This window comes from Gobius niger (assembly GCF_951799975.1).
Source record: "Gobius niger genome assembly, chromosome: 7".
NCBI classification, from domain to species: domain Eukaryota; kingdom Metazoa; phylum Chordata; class Actinopteri; order Gobiiformes; family Gobiidae; genus Gobius; species Gobius niger.
The window spans coordinates 11,046,249-11,072,437 of record NC_136858.1 but is presented as its reverse complement, the minus strand read 5'-3'; the positions used below and the strand labels follow the sequence as shown (position 1 = coordinate 11,072,437).

The 26,189-nt window shown below is 40.9% G+C and overlaps 1 protein-coding gene across 1 annotated transcript in view; it reads right to left on the bottom strand.

Moving 5' to 3' along the window:
• The window catches only part of cdh5 (cadherin 5), a gene marked incomplete at its 5' end in the record, with an annotated part of 106,027 nt that overhangs the window by 43,357 nt on the left and 36,481 nt on the right, over positions 1 to 26,189 (bottom strand). The window contains 5 exons of the mRNA XM_079559328.1: positions 11,120 to 11,222; positions 16,572 to 16,681; positions 22,937 to 23,070; positions 24,817 to 24,959; positions 25,950 to 26,057. Coding sequence (XP_079415454.1) covers positions 11,120 to 11,222; positions 16,572 to 16,681; positions 22,937 to 23,070; positions 24,817 to 24,959; positions 25,950 to 26,057 — 598 coding nt within the window. The remainder of the gene's footprint in view (positions 1 to 11,119; positions 11,223 to 16,571; positions 16,682 to 22,936; positions 23,071 to 24,816; positions 24,960 to 25,949; positions 26,058 to 26,189) is intronic.

The following is a 26,189-nucleotide window of genomic DNA, read 5'->3' as shown; positions in this document are numbered from 1 at the left end:
GTGGGCTATTAGATTCCATTGGACTTCCAGACAGTGCAGTGTTCAGCTTTTAGCGGCAAACGATTTCCCTCGATCTCCAATCAGTGAACGGACTTCGCGCTCTACCGGGACCACGGAAGTGTCGAAACAACGGAAGTGTCGAACCGTGGCAAAAAGATGCAAAAGTGGGCACGGTGGCATATTTATGAATTCCATATACTTCTTTTCTGGCCGTGCTTCCTGTCCTCAATTAAATGTAGACTAAAAGGGACACTGCACAACATTTTGGACAATACTGCTGCCAGCAGTACAAAACATGCTCCTAATGACCAGCTTGACATAGAAAATGCTATTACTGCAGTGGGCAATCAAAGAATGGATCTGCATGTGAACCTAACCTGTTTAAATCTAAATTTCTGCTGACTTTAATCACATCACCATGAAGACGCGCTGGATACATGCGGCCCGTGAGATGATTGAATGTGGCCATTTGAGGAGCATGAATTCCTGAGCATGTAAAAAAAAAAAGTTAGTCTCTAGCCAATTACTGTGCGGAGTTATGGATTTTTAAAGAAATAACCAGTTTGCTCACTCCAATCACTAGGGGGCAGCATACTTTTTTTTTTTAAAAGGAAAGAACTCCACACGTGTCCAGCAGAGGGAACTGACAAATGTGAGATCAAGATATAAACAGCATTTTGTAGCCATGTCGTAAATGGTCAGTCTGCCCCAGGACGGCTGTGGCTACAATAGTATCTTGCTGCCATCGAAAGTGGAGTGAATAAGTTATGACGTCATGTAGCACTTTGAGAAACATGTGACACAGTCTGATGAAGCGCAATAAGTTTAAGCCGTTATTTATGAGGCAACAGAATTTCGGCCCACGACCCTTCAACACCCCTGTTCTACATGGGGTGGCTTTAAAACCTGAAACATAATTTAAATAAAAGCCAAGTTGATTATTTTTCAAGCAATTTGGGCCACTCTTTTAACATTTATTAGCATCCAATTAGCATTAGCTTTTAGCTCCAAGACAAAAAAAACCCCACACATTTACAAACAATGACGTATCAATGAGGTTCCTGTTGTAATGTTGTATTGTTGCGTGACACCGCTAACTCCCCATATGAATAGAAATACATCATGGACAGGAAATGGTTATAAGCACAAGAAGTTTAGCCAATACTAGCATTATGTCGCAACACTCCATGCCCAGATTTGCTATGCTCTTTGATACTAAAGCGAGAAAAATAATTACACTGAGGTTTGTGTTTATAGGGAAGACCTTTTATGCCAGTCTTTGCCGTGTCACAGCCCCAGCAATAACAAAGAATATTGGCCGTAAATCCTACCTCTCCAGCCTGTCCATCTGTAAGACCTCTAGGCTGTCTTGCCATCAAGTGAACGCAACCTCTTGACACGGTGAGGTGGGATAACTCGGAAATTGCTTCTCCTCTCAACAATTTCCACTCCGGACAAATCCTCTCGGGCCAATCAAAACACCGTCCAAAGTTTCTGACACTTACTGCATCAAACTGCCAATGAACATCTTATGAACTCTCTCGAACTCCAAGGTGAATAGTGACCGAGCAATATGTTTTTACAAAACTGCTCGTTTGACACCTTGATTTCTGGGAAAGCATTTTTTTGTCACAACCTTCTGATCCGCAAGTCATGAGATGGAACTTGGAGGATTAGCTGTAGGATATTTCTTGTCATTTGCAACACCGCTAGCTCTGTTTCTGTATACCTAGTAATCAGGTTAAAAGTGTCTGATAGTTAGCGTTAGCATAAAGATCCAGCATTTTCCTTGAGCATTGCAACAACTTCCACAGATAAACATTAGCCAAAACACTTTTAACTGAAAGTGAAAAGAAAAAAAAATAGTAGAGAAAAGATCTGTGGAACAGCCCCGATAGCCTGGTCGCAACTTTTTAATCGACCCGGCTAAGGGTTCTCTTAGTGTCCAAATGCTTTTATGTGAACAATAACTCATGTATTTTTTTGTTTTTTACATTTGGAAATCTCCATTTGTTTGATATAATTTAAAGTTGTTTAAAGCGACACAATCCCAAGCTCCATTGGCTTAGCTACAAGCCAACAAAGGAGTGAGGTCGTTTTGTTTGTAGCCATCATGCTAACTTATAGGTCCAACCAAATGCCTCTGGTATCCATTTTATTAACTCGATTTTATGGTTTCCTGGGGGCAATTATGATTACCAAGGGTTGCGCCTGTGTCAAATCAGATGAATTTGTAGAGTGTTTCCTTCATCCAGAAGGTGAAATTAGCTCCAATATGACCGAAAAGGCAAATGAATGATTAGCAATTATGATAAGTTTAGCCTACAGGAGCAATAACGCACTGACCACATATAGAAACATAGCATGTAATTGTCTGGAATCTTATGGTACTGCATTATAATGTAAAGTGATTTTCTTTTATCCACTTTTAGAGCGAAATGTGTTTATTGGCTACTCTTCCAAGGGTTCTCTTAAAGGCCATATGCCTGATTTGTTTATTTTGTGTGTGCTTACAAATAATCAAAGAGGAAGCCACTAAATGAAAATGTTAGTTGTGGTCTGAACTTATTCCTAAGTTTCCTAACATATTTGTAGCATCCTAATTCTTCACAGGGACGGGCTTATAGACACATTTCACAACTTACTGTGTCACTTATCAGGGTCATTAGTTGCGTTTCCATCAAACAAAATGTGCATCTCTTTAAAATGTGGATAATAAGGCCCTGTCCATACGAAGTCAAGCTGAGGACCAAACGCAAATATATTTTATCAATCCAGTGTATTGTACATACGAGCCCGGTGTTTTGGGGGTCTGTAAAGGAACATTTTCCAAACTAGGTCCCAGAGTGGAAAGATCTCAAAACGCCGTTTACATGGCGCCATTGTTACACAACTTTTACTAAAACGATGACATCACAGCTATCCATAATCTACTGACCTTATAATGAGCTTATAATGAGTTTTACTCATGGATCTATGACGGTTTTAGAAGTAGAAAAACAAAACAAAAAAGTCAGTGTGTGTTTTTGGACTGACAGTAAAAGTCACTGACAGGTTTTTCTGCTTTAGTTACGTCTGAAGAATAAACTCGTCTCTTCTGTAGATCGCAAATCCTTGAATCAGTTTCATTTTCACTGTTCACATCACTTTTTCCACTTCAATCTACCTTGTTCCGAAAGAGTTGCTTTTTTATCTACCTGTAAACTAAAGGAGGACAAAACTAATTTAGCTTCAGTGCTAGAAAAATATCAGGTATAGTGCCTTTAAGTAAGTCTATACAAACAATAGACATCAATACATTAATCGATTATTTGTATATTAGCGTCGACAAACGGGTTAGCTGAAACTCGCCACATGGCTATGGACCGTCCCTTTCCCTGGACAAATATCCCGCCGAGCCGCACTCAGCTTGTGTACACATAAACAGGTGCTTCACGCATGATCCGTCTGAGCGTGTTTGTAACAGGATTGGTACTAGCAGTTCATAGCAGTTTCAGTCTTCTCTCAAATGTTTATGCGCTTCTGGATGTGTTTGGACGTGTTCGAAATGGCAATGTGACCAGAATCTCCATTTCAAACCATAAATTGCGAATCTAAATTGTTGTGCCAACCATATCCCATTACACATTCGCAAAATCGTATCAAAATGCAGTGAGCCAAAAGGAAAAAAGTCCTGTAGTACAATCAAATGGTGTTTTGGAATGGTGTTTGTGTGTTGGTGGGCGTCACTGTTTTGTATTCCTCTCACAGTCTCATTGTTCTGCACTCGCTCCTTTGTCGTCTCTCACATCTTGCCTGCTCTATTCCCTTGTTTATAGCGCATTATTATTCCGTCTGCTTGTATTTAGACTCCTCATCTCCGCACTTTCATTCAGCCCTGTCTTCTTCTATCCATCACAGGAGGCTCACAGGTCCAGATATCAGTGCTAATCGCTAAACAAGGATAAAACGAGCACTGAACTAGGACTATACAATAGGGCGAGGCCAAGACTAAGCCGACCAGGACTTAAAGCGAACTAAACTGGATCTGAAGTAACCAAACCAAACCAGTTTGAATCACACTCACCAGAGCACCAGCAGAGCGCAATGAAGCTAGTTGAGATGATCCAGGATAAGTTTCTCTGGTTAAACTAACTCAGGCACAAGCACATCTAGATAAGTGGTACTAAGACGCTTGTTAGCAGCTGGCTGAATTAACACTGGGAAACTTCACGGAGACAGACTGAAAGTCCAGACCAGTAATCAGATTAAAATTACTAAATCACTGTGAGTGTGTGTACTATTCTGTCATTTTCACATATGTGTCACGTATGTGACAAGTCACATTTTCAGCATGAATAAAACTCATGACATAAACAACAATAGAGGAGAAGAAAGATGGAAATGATGGAATGATCTATGGCAGCATTGTTGAAGTAACTTGTTTGCCTTATAAATCCTTTCTGTAGTCCCTCTGGGGGTAGTACAAGTGTTGATGGGATGATTGGGGGGTCTTTCATCTCCCCCGGTGTCTCTGGCCAGAAAACCACAATTGAAACTTGACTGCCACTGGACCAGAGTCATCAATACACACAAATAGAATCACGAAGAAGAAGCTAACAGGCTAGTGGGCAAAGCTAACTGCGGGCTAGCACCACTTTAAACAGTATATACAGCCAGGTTTGAGTGAAAAAAAAGATTCCCATTGTTTAATTGGTTGAACAATATCCCTCACTCCCTTTGTCTTTTCTGTCAGCGTAGTATTTACTCTCACGGACAATTAATAAGTTAAAAAAATCGCAACTTGCTACGACACCTGCAGTGGCGTTTATGGCCTCTAGGGGCTAGATTTACTTAGTACTGCTTTAAAATGCACATCCAATAACGCTAGTGTTGGCAAAACCGGTTGTCATTTTCATTTTGAGGCGGGGAGGGGATGTCGGCAGCTGATGAATATAACTAATACTTTTAAAATTAAGTAATCAGTAAAGGAGTTATCAGAAATCAGTAATCAGATTACTTTTTCAAGCAATCTGTGGCAACACTGACGACCAATACGCCATCGTCGTCAGTACCATGAGTGTGAACCAAGCAGGGTGTATAAAATGTAACACTCAGTATCAAGTTGAAAAACGTGTTGCAAATGTTGCTAATTGATCAAATCCATGCACACACTGATATTAAAGAATTCTCGGCTTTTTCCTGTTCCACTATTCATTGTTTCCCTTCACACACCGACAGACTTTGGCTAAAAGAGCAGGGGATTCTCTCCTCTGGTCAAGAGGGAAAATAACTACTCTTTCACCTGCCTACGACCACTACTTCTATTTTTTTGGCTCTAAATAATAATAATAAAAAATCGGTTCCTGCTTTCGATACCTTTATATAAAGAAACATTTTATATCACTATACCTAAACTTTTTTTTTAGGGCATAGTACAAATTCCGCGTACAGCCTTAAAATCCATCCTTCCTAATCTCCCACCTCCTCTTTCATCTTTCCTCTCTTTCCTACCACAATCGCCTCACCTTGTCAATTCCCCCCCAGGCGCCAGGAAACGCGCGAGGCCATTTTTCCTTCTGTTTATCTATCTCGGGGTAGAATGAAATAGTAACACTTCACCTAAATGTTCAATCCCGGGCTTTCATGTACGGGTATTTGACTAGCACGCACGCCAACACTTTCCTGGGGCCTTTTATGTACGACAAGGTTAGAGCCTGATCAAAGGTGGTGAAGAGTGCTTCTACTACTGCCGCTGCGGCATGTGTTCTGGGTAGAATGAAGTAAATTTGCAATCTGATGCAATAACGCGCGGAGGTTTGCCTGAGTGGTGCTGGAATGGAAACAAAAGAGGGCTGAGTGGGTGCCCTTGATGCCGCGCATAAGTTTAGATTCACAAAAGAGAATACTGAACATTGCGTACTGTTAGTTTGAAATGGGTTTGTTCAGAGGAAGATAGAGGTTACAGTATCAGCTAACACATGTAATTGAAAAGCTAAGGGTATTTGTGAAACAATGCAGGCTGTATTTAAAGGCACGCTGTGGAAGACTTCACCAAATAAAAGAGTTCATATCCAAGCATTACTTTTATTGCACATGGCTTTATTCGTGAAAATGTCTCATGTGGCTTTACTGTAAACTGACTTGTCTCTTTCTTTTTATTATTGCTACATTATAAAACATGATCAAACAGAATCAAAAAGTCAATAAGGACAATTTCTCTCTCTCTGGCGGGAGGGTGGACCTACTGCGCATGTTTTGGGTTGATGGGCGAAACCGGAGCACCCGGAGAAAGCCCATCCAGACGCGGGGAGGGAAACATGCAAGCCCCAAACAGAAAGTCCATCAAGCCATCATAACACTTATGAACAACAGCTGCCAGCTTTTAGAATGAAAAGCAATGTACGTAATGGAGGCAATTTGCGTGTTGAAAAACCGAGACGCAATAATCAAGCTTATACCATGGTCTGGGTGAATACTCGATTCTGATTGGCTGGTGGGTGCTAACATGCGTGCATTGTTTTCGTATAGACACAGACGGCATCTCGTCATGGAAGGGGGCGTGGCCTCGCCGAGGGGGAAAATAGAATCTTTTGGTTGAATATGTGCTTATTTATCACATACAAATAAAGTCCGGTGTAAATCGGGTCCATATGGATATTTTCTCACAGCAGATTGTTCTGTAGAAGTGAAAAAAAGGCAGTCATAGAAAGCGCTAGCTAGGATTAGCATGATGCTAACATGTAGCATCATGTTAGCATTCTCCCATTTTGACTTCCTTTTTTGATCCAGCACAACAAAATAAAAGCATCATCTTATTCATTAGTTCAGTAGTTCATTAGTTTTCTTTTCTTTCTGCCTAACTATTAACAGACAAAGCACTTAAAATGTGTGAAATTGAATTATATTCTTGTAATGTTGCAAGTGCTGGACTAATCAATGAGACAAGCTGTGTGCTTTTATTTTGACGTGCTGGATTAAAACAGGAAGTCGCTTCTTGGGCGGCGTTGTTATGATTTGACATTATGCACAGAGTCAAATAGTGACTGACAGGAATGGGAATGCGAATGAGATGGATTTTGTGAATAATTTCAAAGCTTTTGGCCAAAAGAAAACTTTGGATGAATGGGAAGTAGAGGAGAGTAAGCAGCTAGGTTAGCCTACTGTTAATAAAATATGAGCTTTCCATTTCTATTGAAAATGGTTAAGGCACTGTTCATTATTTTCAGACGTACACAAAATGCTCACTGCACTTAAGCATATTTGGCTGGATTAGTAAAGTCAAACATAAAACTTTCAGGTCGTGGGACCAAGGTGTAATAGCTGTTTCCTCAAATAGTTCAGCTTCAGGTAGCTAACTAGCTTCAGGTTAAACAGTGTAAAAGTGAAAAAACTCCTGCCCAGGAGTGCTGCAGATCGATGTTTACTTCCACGGAAAAGTGCAGGGTTAGTCCTGTTGTGATTCTGGCGATGTTGCCGATGTTGTTTCGTTGAGCCTGACGGAGATCCTCATAGCAGCGAGACAATGACTCGCTCTGAGACCTTCAGACAGTGTAAGACCGGCTAAAAACCCAATAAAATAGTCCCTGTAGTTTGGCATATTCAGTGAGTTTAGTAAATGAAAAAAAACAAAACATTTGTTATAAAATGTTGCGTTTGTGGGACCGTGGTAAAAGTTTGAATGGGACTAAACTACACATATATGTTCTTTATAGATTTTGTGAGTCAAAAACATAACACAGGTTTAGCTTGAATGGGTCCTGTAACACGTCTGCACCTTGTACACACTACTTCGAAATAACAGTAACCTATTTCAATGATTTTTTTTTAACCAAGTCAAGACTGTAGCGGCAACTCCGTGACCCATGTATAATTCCAATCCTAAATCGTCGTTTCTAAAATCTTACATCATGTCAAAATTGGTACAGACCCCATTAATAACACCAGCAAACTTAATGAAGTCTATAAATACTTTGTAATCTATACGTCTCGCAGCAGCCAGCGGAGTTTCATTTACTCTCTCCCTCTTGGAACACTTCACACTTTCTGTTGCCAGTTTGTTTTTTGCTGGGATGACATACGGGCGTTTCATTTTGTTTTATCATACAGAGCGCAGTTTATTTGAGTTGGCTGCTGCAATACAGTCTTCCTTTGCACTGGCCTTTAATCATTAAGTTCAAGTAAAAAAGTTTAAGTAAGTGCTATGGTCCTGGCCTTGATCTAAAGCAGCTTATTCCCCTCTCGTGGCTCCCGGTACGGCATAGTATGTTCCAAAACGCTTGTTGGAATGGACTGCAGCATGTACAGTTTTGTCGGTGGATATTTTTGCCTCCAGTCGCACTGCGGCGGAGAGGTGAGCTAAGCTATGGATCGGGAGCCTGGACGGTAGGTTAAGAACAGCACATCCTGGTTACGCAATATGGTGGGGGAATGAGGGAGGCCATAGATGTACGAATTAACGAAGGCAGGCGCAAGGGCCCTTTGAAAAGTTTCTGAGAGAGTGTCAAAGATTACTCAACTCTAGGTATGCTTTTGATGAAAGAGCTACATTTTAGCTCAGTAGAACTTCACATAATATCCTAATTAAATGGCCATGAATCCAGATGAACACCCAGCACCTCCTATGCAAGAGCGCAAACTACTCAGCCCCTGTGCCACCAGCCCAACAGATAGAAATAGTTTCTGGTAACTTGATAGACCATGCGCATAGTTTTGGTCAATGCAGTATATTTAAAACTATATAAAAAGTGTGACCAGAACTTTTTTCAATTAATTCCGATTAATTATATATTTATTAGGGGTGGGAATTTCGATTAATTCATTACAAAGATTTTAACGCATTCATTTTTTTAACTCAAGTAATCGTATATGACCCGAAAAATCGGGTCATATACGAAAATATAAATTAGAATTTCTTTCTATTTGCGTGTTTCTGGTACGCCCGTATATCTGACGCACATCCGCCCACAACAGCAATCGGCCCGTTGGGGACTCAGTTTAGTTTTAAAAAACGTCCTGATGGGACAATAGACGGCTGTACTGCTGTGTGCAGGTTGTGTTAAAAAGAGTTCTCCTTCCACCGTAGTTACTCAAGTCTGAAATACCATCTCAAAGCAAAACATGTTGGACAAACACAGAGACGTCCTCGATGCTAAAGTTAGCGTTAGCTCCAGCCAGCGCACTCTGAGCCACAATAACCCGAACACTGGTCAGGATAAGAAATAACACTTTGATTTCTGTTCACAGCAATTGTTAAACACTTAAAGGCGGTGTTTTATGGCCCTTTTGCTTTATTTATTTATAACCTTTCTATAAATGTGGCATTATTATTACAGTTTAATGAACTCTACAAGTTACATGAGTGATCAGAGTTCCTAAAACACCTAAAAGCTAAATAGCTATAAATGCACTTTGCCTCTGTAACTTGAATAACTATACAGATTAACAATAATACATTTGTTGTTGAACTCATGTTTCCAATTTTTGAGTATTTTAGGTGGGAAAAAATTTGTTTTTTGTTTTTTGATTAAATGCGATTAATTGTGATTAATTAGTTACAGACCTGTAATTAACTCGATTAAAAATATATATATATATATTGAGTCCCACCACTAATAAAAAGTATGGCTAGAACTAATTTTCAGTTAATTCCGATTAGTTACATATTTATACATAAGTATGAATATTAATCGAAATTAATCACACTCATTTACTTTAGCGGTTCCGACACTTTTTCAGTTTTCTTTTTCCTGCAAGACGTTGCTCAGGGTTGAAAAAGGCGTAAAGCCAAAAGCCATTATACTGTCAAACTTGTTTATTCCCACAGTTAAGCGTCGACATTTACTTACTGAAAAGGACATTCTCCAAAATACATCAGACTGCTGTTGTCTTTGAAGTGTTTGAAATGATCACACAGGCCTCAGCTCTCCACCAAAATCAGTTCAAATGTAGCAAATACAAAGAAGCATCTAAAATATACCTCTAAAAAATAAACACAACCCCGAAATATTTTATGCTTAAATGCGAATGATTCATTCATAACAAAGGCCATAAATAAATCGATTAAAAATGTCCTATTGGGAGATCGAAGGCCTCAAACAACACCAGCGTTTTAAAGCAAGCTGTATTTTACTGATTAAAAAAATCACAGAGTTACGAGGTGACATTCTGTTGATTTGCACGGACGGGCCTAAAGTAAACCGGGCGGTCACCCTATAACAGGCCACAGTGGCTGCGAGCTAACATTTGCCTGCATGAGCGCAGCATACGTAAGGAGCTGAGAGCATCCGCCGCTTCCCACTTGTGTTATTTAGTGTTTGCTGTTGTCGATTCGAGGCAGCACTCCTTGTCCCAGACAGCCTCTAAATCCCCGTCTGCCCGAGCGCCACGTACGCTTTGAGAAGTTTAAAATCATTTCAACTGCACCAACAAAGCTCCGTGCTTCAAATAGAGCAGCGGCAGTTGGCATAGCAACAAGTTCACAGCCAGCACCTCCTCAGAGCGGCATTTAGAGCAACAAGCAACACAAACGGCAAAGTAAACATATACATGCAGGGCCGTTCGTAGACTTTGGGGGGGCCTTGTGCGAAAGGTTGTCTGATTCTATGATTGTGACAATGTTAACTGCTAAAATAAACTATACTACTACTACTACTACTACTACTACAAATACGAGCAGTAGAAGAAGAAACAACCAAAGTACTCAAAACTGGGTGAATGATGCAAAATACAACTCTCGGTCCGTTTTTTTTCCCATTGTTATATATTTTAACGTATTTTTTTCTATACTTTTTTAATTGTTACTACACTACATGAAGAATTACTGGTTACATAGTTACAATGACTTCAAAATTTGCAAACAGAATTTTAGAAAATAGAGTTTCTTTTTAATAGTTTTTTTACTTACTTTTTTATTGAATAAGATGTACAAATATATACTTTGAGAGACTATGATTCAAAAACTTGTCACTGTGGAATGTGGCACAATTTCTGCCTCAAATAGCAGTAGATATTCAGTTTTGATGGGGCCCCCTAGTAGATGTGGGGCCCCGGTGTATTCGCCCAGCCGGCCTGCATCTTAAAACGGCCCTGTATGCATGCACATATGTAAAAAACAGGAGCACATATAAAAGGAGCTTACTGCCGTGGTCTTTGATGGAGAAGTTGGAGCTGGGGCTGGCCAGGCTGAAGCTGAAGGAGGCCGGGTGTTCGTCCTTATCTGTGGCTCTCAGCGTCCCCAGCACCTGAGCAGGAGAGAAGCAGAGGAGGTTAGAGTACATTTAAATCAGAACATAGTCAACACAATTTTTCACTTCCTCATTGAACATGGGCACAGGATTTAGTCTTTCTTCTGTTGCCAACGATATGCTCAAGATTGAATGAGGATTAGAGCCATATTATTTCTTAACATGCTAAATAATATTGACGGCCACCACCAAAAGCAACGTTCACTTTTCTTTCTTTCTTTCTTTTTTATTTGAGCAGCTGAGTATTCACTGATGCAGCAGTTTTGTTAAGTTTTGTCATTTGCTGCGCTCCTCTACTGGGAGAAGTCATTACTGTCTTCATCTTGCATCCGAACTCGGAGCAATCTGGAGGTCTCCGAGTTTACAAGTTGTAATTACAAGTTTGATCGGCGTTCCAAGGCATTTTTCCATCGGGGCAGATCGGAAATGTACCAGTTACTAGTTGCCTGGAAGCGGGTCTTAACTACAGTTAGGGCTTTTCCACCAAGGTGTTGGTTCTGGGGCTGGTTCAGAGCTGGTTCTGGTGCCGGGTTGGTTCCATACTGACTTGGTTTTCCACCAAAATGAGAGCTGTGCCTATTGTCATCAACGCTTTGGGAAGTCAACATCAAAAATGGAGAAACATCTTACTACAGCCACTTCTGGTTATAAAATACAGAAAAATAAGTTTATGTTTCAGTCACAGCAGCCGTTAACATTTTGATTTCTTCTTTCTAACTCTTGTTTTAGCTAAAGAGCATAAAGCAAAACAACAGTTTCCTCCACAGAGACTGTTTTGGCTTCTCCAAGAAGTTATAAGCACAAACTAAATAATATTGATTGTTTGTTGGAGGAGAGAGCCACGCCCCCAGCTGCTGACATCACTGGTGCTCGTTTCTTGGTCCAGAACCGGTTCTGAAATTGGAACTGGCCCAGAACCAGCACCGGCACCAGCTTGGTGGAAAAGAGCTAAGTGTGTCTAAACTGGGACTACAAATAAATCCTGGGTACCGACCAGGAGCGGACAGAAAGACAAGAAAAATGAAAAGGTCAGAGCATTGCACATTCTCGAGCACTACGTCTCCCTCCATCCACTGGCAGGCGGACTGGAAGCAGCCGGCAGTGTGGCGGCCAAGTGTGAGTGTGCTTTCCACTGGGGAGGAATATAGTGAGCATATGCAGCAATTACCACGCATTTATTATCCACGCCTTGGACCAGTGTTGCATGTAAAGATACGGTTAGGGCCAAAACGTCCACGAGCCAGCGTACAGTAATGAGCTTGTGTCCTGACCAACAGCGTATAAATACGAGAACACATTTATATCAGCTTTGGGATTACGTGGGCGAGACTAACTTGACTTAATTTCATATATATATATTTTTAGTATGCCAATTAAGAAAACGATCCCTGTATGTTTACTTTTAGTTTTGTTAGGATTGTGTGTCACAAAAAATAAACAAAAAACAAAAAACTTTTTTCTTTCTCTCTCTGCCTTTTTGACTATTTCCTGAAAGTAGTGACATACTTGTTTGTCAAATAAGAATACGAATAATACAAATAAAATTGATCCACTACATGTCAATTTGTTGTCTGTACTGTCGCCACAATCTGAGAAAAATCTATTATACAATATTTCCCATGCATACACTGTATCTATGGAGGAACTGATTCAGTTCAGTAATAATACCGTATAAAGTGAAAATGTCTAAATTTAGGTGATATGTTACACTGGGTTTACACATAAGCACGATGCGTTAAGGCATTTTTCCATCCTTATTGACATTTGTAACATTGCTTATTGCATCTTAATAGGGTTCTTGGTCTGACATTTGAGATGTTCGTGGAGGATCTTCCACGAATTCACCCTCGTTCACCCTCAATTCGCGGACAAATCAGAAGCAAAGGCATGAACCAGTCACAGTTTCTCAATATTTCAATATTGTTGTAACAATATGGCCAAATGAGAATGGGAGCAATTTTAATTATATCAATTTATATCTGCACATTCACTTGATTCTTGACATACTTAACACCGAATTTACACCAGAGGTGTCACAGCGCGAGATTGCGCCTAAATTAGAATGGAGTTCTAATTTGGACACGTATATGCGGCAAACTCCGGAATTATAGACGGGAAAATACAGTCTTTCAAAGTAAACCGACACCCTGTCAAAATTAGCTTTATTTGATCTGTCGAAGTTCACAACACGTGCAGCATCCTCGTGTTTGTGATGGACGAGGAAAAGTTGATTGTCGAGGTGGAGAAGTAGCATACTTTACAATGCTCAACACATATTTTACAGAGACATGAAGAATATGCAGGCATGGCGCTCAGTCGCCACAAGTTTAAATTGCGGTGTTAAGTAAACATAGCAATAGGTAGCGTTCACGTGACATCACAACATTCTAAAGAGCCAATAGTTTAACATTGAGGTGGAGGTCAACTGACGGTAACTATGGTAACGGTGGTAACTGACAAAATGCATATTTTTATGTCTTTGTTTTTTGGCTCATATCTCAGTCGTGACTGGAGGAATCCACATGAAACAAAAACTGTCACAAAGTTCATTGTCTCCTCTGTCGGCACATATGAACTAATGTCCAATTATTATCTCTAAAAAATGTCAAAAAGTGGTGACAATATGCGAAAACATGACCATGATGTTGTCCAATAGAAAGGACTTTCAGACAAAAAAATAATATCACAGGTTTGTGAATCCGATCACGATCAAATACTGACGAGGAAAAACATTTGTCAATTTTCGTTTTGGAGATTTCTTCCAAAAACTGCATTTCTCCCATAGAGTTGTATTGGCCCTGCCCTCCACCTGACATTATGACATCATCACATTCTAAATCGTGAACGCCACCTATACAATAATAGTGGGAATAATAAAGAAATGAAAGCTCCGCACAACTGTGTAGCTCCCAAGCTTTTGTAATGCTCACTGAGTGATGTTTCCTTCTTTAGACGTCTGCTTGGGAGCTACACAGTTGTGCGGATATTTTATTTCCCTTATTATTCCTGCTTTTTGTGATCCTGCACACTGACTCAGACCTGTGGATGTGCGTGTTTTCACCCACAAACAATACAATAATCATACTAGACCAGCTCTATACCCTCCGTCGGGTGCTCGAGGGTTCATGGGAGTTTGCTCAACCAGTCCACATGTGTTTTGTGAATCTGGAGAAAGCGTTTGACCGTGTCCCTCGTGGTGCCCTGTGGGGCGTGCTCCGGGTGTATGGGGTCCGGGGCCCTTTGCTAAGGGCTGTCCGTTCCCTGTATGACCGCAGCAGGAGCTTGGTTCGCATTGCCGGCAGTAAGTCAGACCTGTTCCCGGTGCGTGTTGGTCTCCGCCAGGGCTGTCCTTTGTCACCGGTTCTGTTCATTACTTTTATGGACAGAATTTCTAGGCGCAGCCAGGGGCCAGAGGGTGTTCGGTTTGGGAGCCTCAGGATGTTGTTCTGTTGGCTTCAACAAATCAGGACCTTCAGCTGCTCTGGGGCGGTTTGCAGCCGAGTGTGTAGCGGCCGTCATGAGGATCAGCACCTCCAGATCTGAGGCCATGGTTCTCCACCGGAAAAAGGTGGTTTCCCCTCTACAGGTCGGTGGGGAGTCCTTGCCTCAAGTGGAGGAGTTCAAGTATCTCGGGGTCTTGTTCACGAGTGAGGGACGGATGGAGCGTGAGGATCGGTGCGGCGTCAGCAGTAATAAGGTCGCTGTATCGGTCTGTCGTGGTGAAGAGGGAGCTGAGTCGATCTACGTTCCCGCCCTCACCTATGGTCATGAGATTTGGGTAATGACCGAAAGGACAAGATCGCGAATACAAGCGGCCGAAATTAGTTTCCTTCGCAGGGTGGCTGGGCGCACCCTTCAAGATCGGGTGAGGAGCTCAGTTACCCGGGAGGAGCTCGGAGTAGAGTCGCTGCTCCTCCACGTCGAAAGGAGCCAGCTGAGGTGGCTAGGGCATCTGTTTCGGATGCCTCCTGGTCGCCTCCCGCGGGAGGTGTTCCAGGCATGTCCTAGTGGGACAAGACCTCGTGGAAGGCCCAGGGCACGCTGGTGGGACTATGTCTCTGAGCTGGCCTGGTGTCGCCTCGGGGTCCCCCCAGAACAGCTGGAGGAGGTGTGTGTGGATCGGGAAGTTTGGGCATCTCCAGATAAAGCGGAAGAAAATGGATGGATGGATGGATGGGATGGATGATGGATGGACAATACAATAATAGCGCCCATCATTTATCAAAAGCTAATACTTCACATCACTTTTAAGTTGTAACATCTATACACACTGCAGCAGCTAATAGCTGTATCTATGTATCAATTCATATCTAAAATGCTATAAGTGTGATGTTTTTACAGTTATAGCGTTTAATAAACTTAAAACATCCCTCCTGGAACCGCCACCTTAACGTGGTGGAGGGTTTGAGCGCCCGAATGATCCTGGAGCTCTGTTGTCGGGGCTTCGTGCCCCTGGTAGGGTCTCCCATGGCAAACAGGTCCTAGGTGACGGGTCAGACAAAGAGGAGTTCAGAATCCCCTTATGAGAGACCAACAGGCCCGTTTAGAATCGTGAGGCCGTCCTTCTGTGGACCCACCACCTGCAGGAGGAGCCATAAGAGGCTGGTGCAATGTGATTTGGGCAGCTCCAACAGCTGCCCCCATGACCTGGAAACGGACATGTGGAAGAAAATGGATGGATGGATGGATAAACCTATAACATAATAAGATAATTATAAGCAAAAGTTTTCCAAGTATTTGGGGAAGAGACACTTGAACACAAGCGTAGCTTAGTTGCTCTGACGCAGTATGTGTAAATTTGTGCTATTAAGAATGTGAAGTGATAGCTCTTGGTGTAAATTCGGTGTAACAGATTCCTGACTGACAGGACGCGACAGTTCCCAATGGCCCATAGCAGTGCAGCGCGTGACAATATTGGTGACTGTGGGTAATAATTCGTGCCATTAATCGTAACACTTGGTAACAGTTTGCAACAGTTTATGATGGCGCGCGAAGCCTCTGCCCTGAATCAACTCATTCCATCCACATTCGTGATCCTCGGTGACACATGTGGCGTTGGTGACGTTTTTTTTTTACCATTAAGGAAGCAAACCGGTCCAAAATCTGAAAATTGAAAAAAACTAAAAGCGTTTTGCCTGCAGTGACTCCTCTGGAAAACGACTTTGCAATGTAACTCCGTACAACCCAAAGGAAGCGACTGAAGTAAAAAGAAATGAATGACTCATATACATAATCTGGTAAGAGTTTCCTCACAGCAAAAACTGTTAGCGATAAACCACATGATCATTAATGTGACATTACATTTATGCAACATGCCTGAAGACAGATTTACAGTGAGGCCCTTACCGTGTTGGCTGGGTCGTTCTCACACACGAAAACGTCTTCTGCGACCAGCTCCGGTTTGTTGTCATTGATGTCCTGAACGATGATGTCCACTTTCACAAAAGTCTCCAATCCTGCAAGACACGAATAAGACGATCACTTCTATGCGAGCGCGAAAAGTTGACTCTGTAGTTTATACTCCAAACTCATTCTGAACTTTCCCCCAACATCACAATTCTTCACAGGGATGAGGGTGTAAGCACGGTTTACAACTTTCAGGCAGCAAAGGGGAGCTTTCTTACACGGTAATGCAGCCAACAACCACTTGCTTACTAGTTTAGAATTGAAAACTGAATTAAATTGAAAAACAAATCTAAATGCAAGTAAAATGTTCTCTTTTGAATATAAAATTTTAATAACGCCAGCCAGGTAACTCACAATATCTAAGAAGTGATAGATAAAAAGCACTTTTTTTTTCATTTAAATGATCTAAAATGACAATGGGGATGGATATTTACACTTTGAAAAATGTGTTTGTGAATAGAAATTAATAAAAAGAGGCTGTAACTGTCTGTCATGTCATTTTAGTGCATTAAGCTTTGGCTTTAGTGCAAAAAGCCTTCACTTGTGTTGAGCTGATTCTGGTGTTCGTTCAGGCGAGTTCTGAACTTTTACTTATAATTCCAATAGATTTAGTGATCTTTTTCAACCTGTTCCTTCCAGCACAGTTTATCGTCAATCTGAACTCCTAAAAATCATGTAAATGTTTATTTCTTCATTATTAATGTACATTTTGATTTGAGCTCTATCATATTTTTATTACCAGCAAATAACATAAAATTAGATCTTTTTTTTTTTTTACATTTAATGACAATTTATTCGCTCTGAACCACTCTGAATAATTTTGAAGATCATGATTTAAATCAGAGCCTTTAAATCCCTGTCAGAAATAAACAGATTGGCATCATCAGCAAAAAGAACTGGAAAGGTGGTCATAGAAACAGAGGCAAAATCATTCATATAAATAATAAATAATAATGGTCCCAACATTGAACCTTGTGGTACACCAACGCTAGCCAGGTAAGTCACAATATCCAAGATGTGATCGATAAAGGGCACTTATTTGAATTGAAATAATCTAAAATGACAATGGAGACGGATATTTACGCTTTTAAAAAAAATGTGTTTGTGAATAAAATCTTGCCCCACAACTAATTAAAAGACACAGATACAGCCATCTGTCTGACAAGTCATTTTAGTGCATTAAGCTTTGGCTTTAGTGCAAAAAGCTTTCAATTGTGGCGTGAATGATTATTAAAGGGGGCCCTTGTGTGATCTTCAGCTTGATAAGGGCACTCCAGAATTTACAGTATGACTCGCTGGCTTAGAATAACAAAAAGAAATCTTACAGCACTTCAAAAACATGTAAAAGTAGATTCCAACGTACTTGAAAAAAGAATAAACAATCTTTAATCCTAAAATTTCAACTCATTACGATACCATTCTTTGAAGCATAATTTCAGGCAAAGTGTTCTTTTTCCGTCTTTTTTATTTTATTTATTTTTTTCCAATTTACTGAAATAAGACATAAAACCAACACAGAAAAGTGGATAGTTTCTGGATAAACTTTGGGCAGGTATGACATCAACAATGTGAAGGAGGGAGGGGAGAGAAGTATCAATAGCCTTCCGAGTGTGATTTACGCGTCGGCTTTGTATACATAAGCCAAGATACGGCAACCGCATAAAAGGTTAATGGCTTTTTTTTTTCTGCGTTCGAATGCAGTCAGCGCGGTGCAAAGTTTGGGTGGACTTGGAGGGCTTACGGGAAGACAAGATAAATTATGCCCCGACTGTTTTTCTTCGCGTTGTACATTTCTTTTTATTGGCCAGAGACCCAAGGAAAAGTTTTCGAGCATTTTACAAGCAAGACGAGGCGTAAAGTGTAGGTATTACGGTGATTTATATGGAGCCTAAACAGTGATAAAGCATTCTAATGTACACAGTCAAACGCTAAGTACAACAATAAATAAACGACTAGACTGAAGAGTGTAACTTGAAATACTTTATAAGTGGCTGAAAACTAAGCGCAGTTTCTCCCCATAGCCTTAAAGATCATAAAAGTTACATTGTCGAATATTTTGTTTCCCAGACTTTCCATTTTGTGAGACAATAAACAGCATTTAACGGAAACTCCTGTAATTTCAAAATGAACTGTGTGGGTATGAGAATATCTTTTTGTTTTAGAAGCTCAGAAAGTGGCGAAACGGCTCTGCTACCATCGAGTCTGCATGCAACAGTAGGGTTGTTTTAAAGCGGGCTCTGCGCACTGAATGTTTTTTGGCTAGCTTCCTGTTAGCCAGTGTATGCTAATGACCTCTTCATATCCACATTTTAACGTAAATTCGAAATGAAATAGTATTCATAATCCGAAAGAAAACAGTCAAGCAAATTTTGTTCAGATTGTGGTGCTAGCTTAGCATTTATTAAATAAGCGTTAGCCGTTAGCTTCAGGGCTTAATCATTGAGTTCTCCTTTGTCAAAGTATTTACACCAAGAGGAAAATTATAAGTGATTATCCGACATGCATGTTTTCAGCTAGGTGTTATTTAAATATTTGATATAAAAATCAAAGTTTGTCTTCCGGTTTAGCAGGCGCAAATTGCCTCTTCCGAGCTCAAAACTCACCTCTAAATGTTTTGATGAATGATCAACATTGTAATATGACACAAACTCTAAAAAGTCGATTTTGCATATGCCATTTGGAGATAGTTCCATGTATTATTTAACATAAGCTAGGTCTAGGCTAAGCTAGGTAGCATTCGATAAACATGAATGAAGAAAACGGCTTGGATTATTCCCTTTTTGTCTAAGAGAGGAAGCCATCGATCATTAAAGGAACAGGCCACCATTTTTACATACAGAGATATGTTCTTGCCTGAGCTTAGACGAGTTGATACGTACCTATCTGGTCTTTGTGACCTCTCCCAATGTAGTCCTATAGCTCCAAACGGGGGTAAAGTTGGAAGCTCCCACGCTCTTCCACAGGCACGCACAAAGACCAGACAGGTACGTATCAACTTGTCTAAGCTCAGGTAAGCATATAGCAGTATGGAAGAACGGTGTGCCCTCAGTCACGCAAAAAGACCAAAGATGTTGTTAGCATTGGCCTCTCCCAGTATATTCCTATAGCTCCAAACAGGGTGAAGTTAGAAGCGACCACGCTCTTCCACGGGCACGCACAAAGACCAGACAGGTACACATCAACTCATCTAAGATCAGGTAAGAACATATTTCAGTATTTAAAAATGGTGGCCTGTTTCTTTAACAACTCAAGCTGAAGTTTAGCCGCTAACGTTAGCCACTTTTCAAGTAGTTTGTTCGAACTAAACACAACACGTGAATAAAAAAGCTGTTTTCACACGTGTTATGTTTAGTTCGTAGATCTGTCGCTGTCGGCCATTCTCCTCCGACTCTCGCAGTGCATTGTGGTCTATATTGACCCGTCTAGTGACCACCGCTGCAGTGCGCACTACTTTTCAGGATGCATTGTGAGAAATGTTGAGTACTCTACTTTTTTCTCTCTGGACATTCGTACACCATGATATAGTTCACTACATAGGGAATAGTGAGGACGTTCAGACACAACCAAGACAAACATTTCAACTGACTGACTAGTCGCGGAACTAACTAACTAAGTACTAGATACAAACATGCAGAACATTATAACCTTGCATATTAAAGCCACACTATGTAGTATTTCACCCAATCAATACCAGAATTTATGCCCAAAGGACGTTAGGGCATAAATCGTTTCCCTGGAGATGATGCCACTATACCTGAACATAACGCTGAAATACTGTAAATTAGGTCGTCTTTGATGTTCCGCAGTGTGGCTTTAATGAACAAACATGAAACACATACATGCCGGATTGTACTCAAGGCCTCTGTCGTCCTGATTATACATATCCAAATGAAAGGAACCGAGTTTCTGCACATTTTAAAACCACTCCTTATTTTTGACACAATATTTGCAAAGATTTCCAAGACGCGCGCCGCCCACGTTCCATCTCTCTCAATAAGTCGGCGCCGAGGAGAAGCTTTTGATCACAAAGTCAGGTCTGAAGATGTAGAGATGCTATTCATAAGCTCCTTGTTTTTCCCGCTCCCCCAGATCTGCTTTTACATCCACTTTACATTGATGTTCTTTTGCCAACGCGTCTCCTTGAACTTCTATCTTTAGCTCAATAGAGGCACTGTATACAGGGACCTTGTCAATGCACTGTTGTCTTCTCTAAACATCCTGACAACATTCTGAAATAGATCTTTGGTGTCCGGGGTTCACGCGAGTTTGATTTAAAGTCTATTCAAGACCATTGCCAGACCTTAATTTGATTTTGCTGCCTCTATGCAAAAAAAAAACAAGCATCGTGTCCATGATAACATTTACAAAAGGACACTCTTTACAAATCATCCTCCAGAAAGGCTGCGGTGCCGCAAAGATGTTGTGAATGTGACTTTGGAGCAAGGCTTTTGAGTTTTTATACAGGATTTCCAAGGCCTGCACAAAATCATTTTTTTGTAAAAATAATGACCATAATGAGGTGTGTCCAAACATCTCAGCCAGTCGGGCGGCATGGTGGCGCAGTGGTTAGAGCTTCTGCCTCACTGCAAGAAGTGTGATTCCTTGTGGGGGCGGTTCTGTGTACTACTACTACCACTAAAAACAGTAATAGATGTAGTATGACAGTGTGGATGATATTAGTAGTTGTAACTTTACTGTGGATGATGATGTTGATGATGACAATGATATCAATTATTGTTGTGTCCTCCATTTTTTCATTAGATTACACACACACACACGCACACACACACACAATCGTGTACTTCTATCTTAGTGAGGACACGCATAGGCATATGTATTATCCAGACCCTAACCCCAACCTTAACCCTAACCCTACACCTAACCTAAACCCAATACTAACCCTAACCCTAAAACCACGTCTTGACCCTCAAACAGTCCTTCAAATAAGTGAGGACCACCCAAAAATGTATGTACAAAAATGTCCTCACTCTGTTGGTTAAAAACACAAACTGGTCCTCACAAAGTTGTAAGTACAAGTGTAAGTACACACACACACACACACACACACACACACACACACACACGCTACCGCACAGTTTTTGTAGTGAAAATAAATAAAGAAAAGAAATAAATAAAATAAAATAAAAACATTAACAGGTTCTCATTTGGAGACAGGGCTTTCCTGAAAAAGAAATCCTCAGGGTTTCCGCGGGGCACTAAAACTAATTAAAAGAATTTAGCCAAAAGCAAGGCCTTAAATGTCATTCGAACTGGCATTTAAACTAAAATTATTGGAAAATTATGACATTGCGTAACTATTTTTACTGTGTAAGTTCTTCAAAATTCCCAACATGATGGTCTAAAACATATCAGTTTTGGATGAAATTGACCACTTTTGCTCCAAATTTTCCCATTTGGTCTAATTCTCTTTCCTCTGTTTGGCGAATCTTAAGAAATGAAACATGCACAGACTTTTTTCTGTGTTTGAGGCATATTCGGGCATTAAAATTTTGACTTGCTTCTGCCTGTATCTCATTGGGACTTGATTAAAGATTTGACTTTCCTATGGTTACACATGGTTCCAACAGCAGAGAATTCCCAAACAATTGATCCTGGAGGCCACTGTGATGGAAAGCAAAGACACCGTGCTAACCACCCACACAGTCAAACACACTATATATGCCATACCCCTCCCCAAATAAAAAGTTCCATAATACACCTTTAAATAAATAGTTTCTTTTTTACTATAACAAGCAAAACATGCTATCCATACTATGCCATTATAGCAAAAATGTTTTTCTAAAAAGTTTTATTATGAGGGCTCATTTTTGAAGTCAAACTGGCCAAATTTGAAATGTGGACAACACAAAGATGCATTTTGGAACAAACAAATTGGTTTGTTTTCCTAAAATGAATGAAAGGCGTTATGCTTTCCACTGTAAAAAACTGTACAGTTCATAAATACAGTCTGCGGACATGAAAGCTTACGCCCAATTACAGACGCTATAATTTTCTGCCTTGTTTAACACATTTATTGCATCCTAATGTAATTTAGTGGTGCTTTTTTTTCATCATCATGAAATGCATGATGTACTGCTTTTTAATAGCCTGCTAATACCATTTCCAGAGAACAAAGAAGTGTGTTTTTTTTTAGGCCGCTTCCAGGTGTTAGAGTGTGATGCGTTCACAAAAGGTCCCCTCCCTTCTCTGTGATGCACGTGAATTGTTGCAAAGAGAAAGCAGATGTTCCCAGGGTGTCAAGGTCTTATTGTCTAAGGAAGTGCCTTAATCAGAGCCGTACGTACCGCTCCCATCCTCCTGCGCCTTAACCTGAAACATGTGCGTGGCCTCCAGCTCGCGGTCCAGGGGCCGCACCGTGGACAGCACTCCGGTCCTGGGGTTGATGGAGAAGGGGCAGTCCTGGTCCAAGATGGAGTAACTGGAGGGAAGAAAATAAACGTGGCTGTGAGTTAAGAGGTGGTTTTACATCCAGATGGTTCTGAGCTCTGACTGGTAGATACCGTCGTTAAAAGAAATAAATAGTTTTCTCTTTTTTGGTCAATGCGAGGCCAACGCCGCCTCCAATAAATACAAGTCACCGAGTCCGTCAAAGTCAGCACCCCACGGGGAAGAGAACGCCGACAACATCCAGAAGTATATATCCTCTACACGGACTTTATTTTCACAAAGATTTCATTATTTTACACAATATAACCTTGGTAGTTCCACAAAAACAATAACACGGCCTGATAAAGCTTTGATTGCACTCTTTCTCGTTACTTTTCTCTTGTGGAAGAGAAAGGGACTAGCTCCTGCAGTGGCGGAGTGGTGCCAGGCAGACTAAATTGTGGATGCTGTAGGCGTTGACTTCGCACCCAGAGGCTGGAGCGGCTTGGAGATCAGCGGACATTCGGATGTAGTGGACTGCCCCGGTTAGAAGGCACAACAATTTCTATGCCGGGCCGAACTTTAGCTTCACCGTGATTCCCTAACCTGTAGTGTACATGGGGTTACAAGCGGCAATTACGATGAACCCGCGAGTGAAAATTGCTAAGTCGCAGGTTTTTTTGGGGGGGGGTAATTTTTATTATTTAACATTTTTTGAATAAGAACACTTATGAGAAGAGCACCTTTGCAGAAATTGTTTCTATTCACTTAAAACAGCAACACTTACACAAAGTTTGACCTTATGGGTTTGACAAACTCAGTCCACTTTGTCCAGATTATGTAAAACATGAGTAAATGAAAGTTTTTCCATAATGCAGATTTCTTGAATTATGTCTTCGATGGTCGGAGGGTCCGGTTTAAGCCACTTCCTGGTTATGGCTTTCTTACTCGTCGCCAGTAGTATCAAAAGCAACCTCTTCTCCTTATTTCTCCAGCTGGTAACATCACATCCACATTGCCCAAAGACACATTTTCAAAATTGCAAGGTATTTTACTGCCAAATATACGATTCATATGCTCACACATCTGTGACCAATAAGGGCTTAACACTGGGCAGTAAGCCGCAGGGTTTTCTTGCATGTTTGATATTTGTTGTCAGTCTTGGGTCCTTCTGAACATATCACCACAGACACTTAAGTCTGGAAACGCTGAGTGGTCATTGGCTTGAATTTAAGCTAAGCTACTTGTCATTTGTCGCTGAAGTTAGCTTCACCAACGGTAAATTGTCGACTCCGTTGCACAGTGTGAGTTAATGACTAGTGTGGCTTTGTTCAAAATCGCACACGGTATGAATGTCAATGTCAACGTCAGCTTTATTTGTATAGCACGTTTACAACAACACTAGGTGCCCAAAGTGCTTCACATACAGGTACACAATATAAAATTACAGTACAAAACAAAAAGAGCTCAGCTTGAATTGAACGCCAACGCAAACAGGTGTGTTTTAAGAGCAGTCTTAAAGGTTTCTATGGTTGGAGCAGCTCTGACATTTAGGGGGAGACTGTTCCAGAGTTTGGGAGCAGCCACACTAAACACTCGATCTCCTCGCGTCTTTAAACGGGATCTGGGCACGTTCAAAGACAGCTGGTTCGCAGACCTTACTGATCTGACTGGGGCATAAACAGACAAAAGCTCAAAGAGAGATGAGTGATTGGAGGTGTTTGGGGAAACCGTTGGCCCAGTCGACCCCAAGACGCCCCTTGAGTGTGAAGTGAAAACATAAATTGAGTGTGTGTACCGTATGACGTTCTTGGCCTTGTCGGGGTCGGTGGCTAGGATCATGCCGATGTTCTGCACGACGCGCTCCTCCAGCACGGTGAAGGTGTAGCTGGGCTGAGAGAAAACCGGGGGCTCGTCCACGTCCAGCACCTTTATCGTTACCTGGTCAAAAATGAAAACATTGATTGAACATTGTTATGTTGTTCGTAGTGCACATTTTAAACTATCTAAGAAGCAATATGGAATACGAACAAAATAACTCATTATTACAAGTGATCATTCATTTCAAACATGCCCATTTGTTATACACTGTAACAGTAAATGTAAGCACGTGTACACACTTTTGTGTTTACATGTCAGCTTTCACAGTGGTGCTTAAGTAATTAGATGAACAAAGCAATAATAATGAGCTTGTTGGTTGAAAAGCATTTCTAATTAAACTGTGTGAAGTTTCCATTGGCAGCAGAGGAGGAGAGTGTAACACTAACGCTGCACTTTTGGATTGTCTTTTTTTACTTACAATCAGACACAATCTGTCTTTTTGTTCTATAAAGAGAATTTGTTCTGGTCGTTCTGCCCTACACCACATTCAGGACAAAAGGAATAATGCAATTATAGATGTATGCCAAATAATGGTACAGACTAGGGATGGGTAGTGGTGATTTTGGAATAGATTTGGAATCAATCGAGACCAATACTTGGGCTAGAATTAGCATAGAAATGAGGGAAATTACCAAAGCCATAATCTCGCCTGCTGCTCACCTGCTTGAACTGATTGACAGGAAGTAGGTAAAAGTAATTTCAATGTGCAAAACACTGAAAGTACTAAATAAGAAATGAGCTGAAAAACAACCAATTACAGTAGATGTAAATCATAATGATAAAAAAAATCCATGTGTACATGAATAATAGAGAATGTAATAGAGAATGATAACCTGGATTCAAGTGCCAGTTTTTCATTTCAGCAGGACAATCTGGCAAATTCATGAATGTATTAATGAGTCAAAAACATTCACAAGGACTCGCTTTTGACTCCACTTCATTTGACTGTGCGAAATGTGAATAGTTCGCCAGAAAACTTAAAAAGGTAGAAAAATAGTGTCTCCAATAACATCCCATAACAGGAATAGAAAAAAAGACAGTGATCATTACCGTTGCCGTGGTGATGGCGATCCGGTTGTTTTCGGGCGTGCGAATCGCCAGGTCCTCGCGCACCTCCACGGTGAAGGTGTGCACTGGCATGGTCTCATAGTCCAACGGCTGAGGAGGAGAAAGATAAGGGTTCAATTTTCTATCCAAGATTTGACTTGTTTGTTCCTCTTATGGACCCTCTTTTTTTAACCCTTAACTTAACTATGCAACTTTTTAAATGAAAAGAAAAACTTCATATTT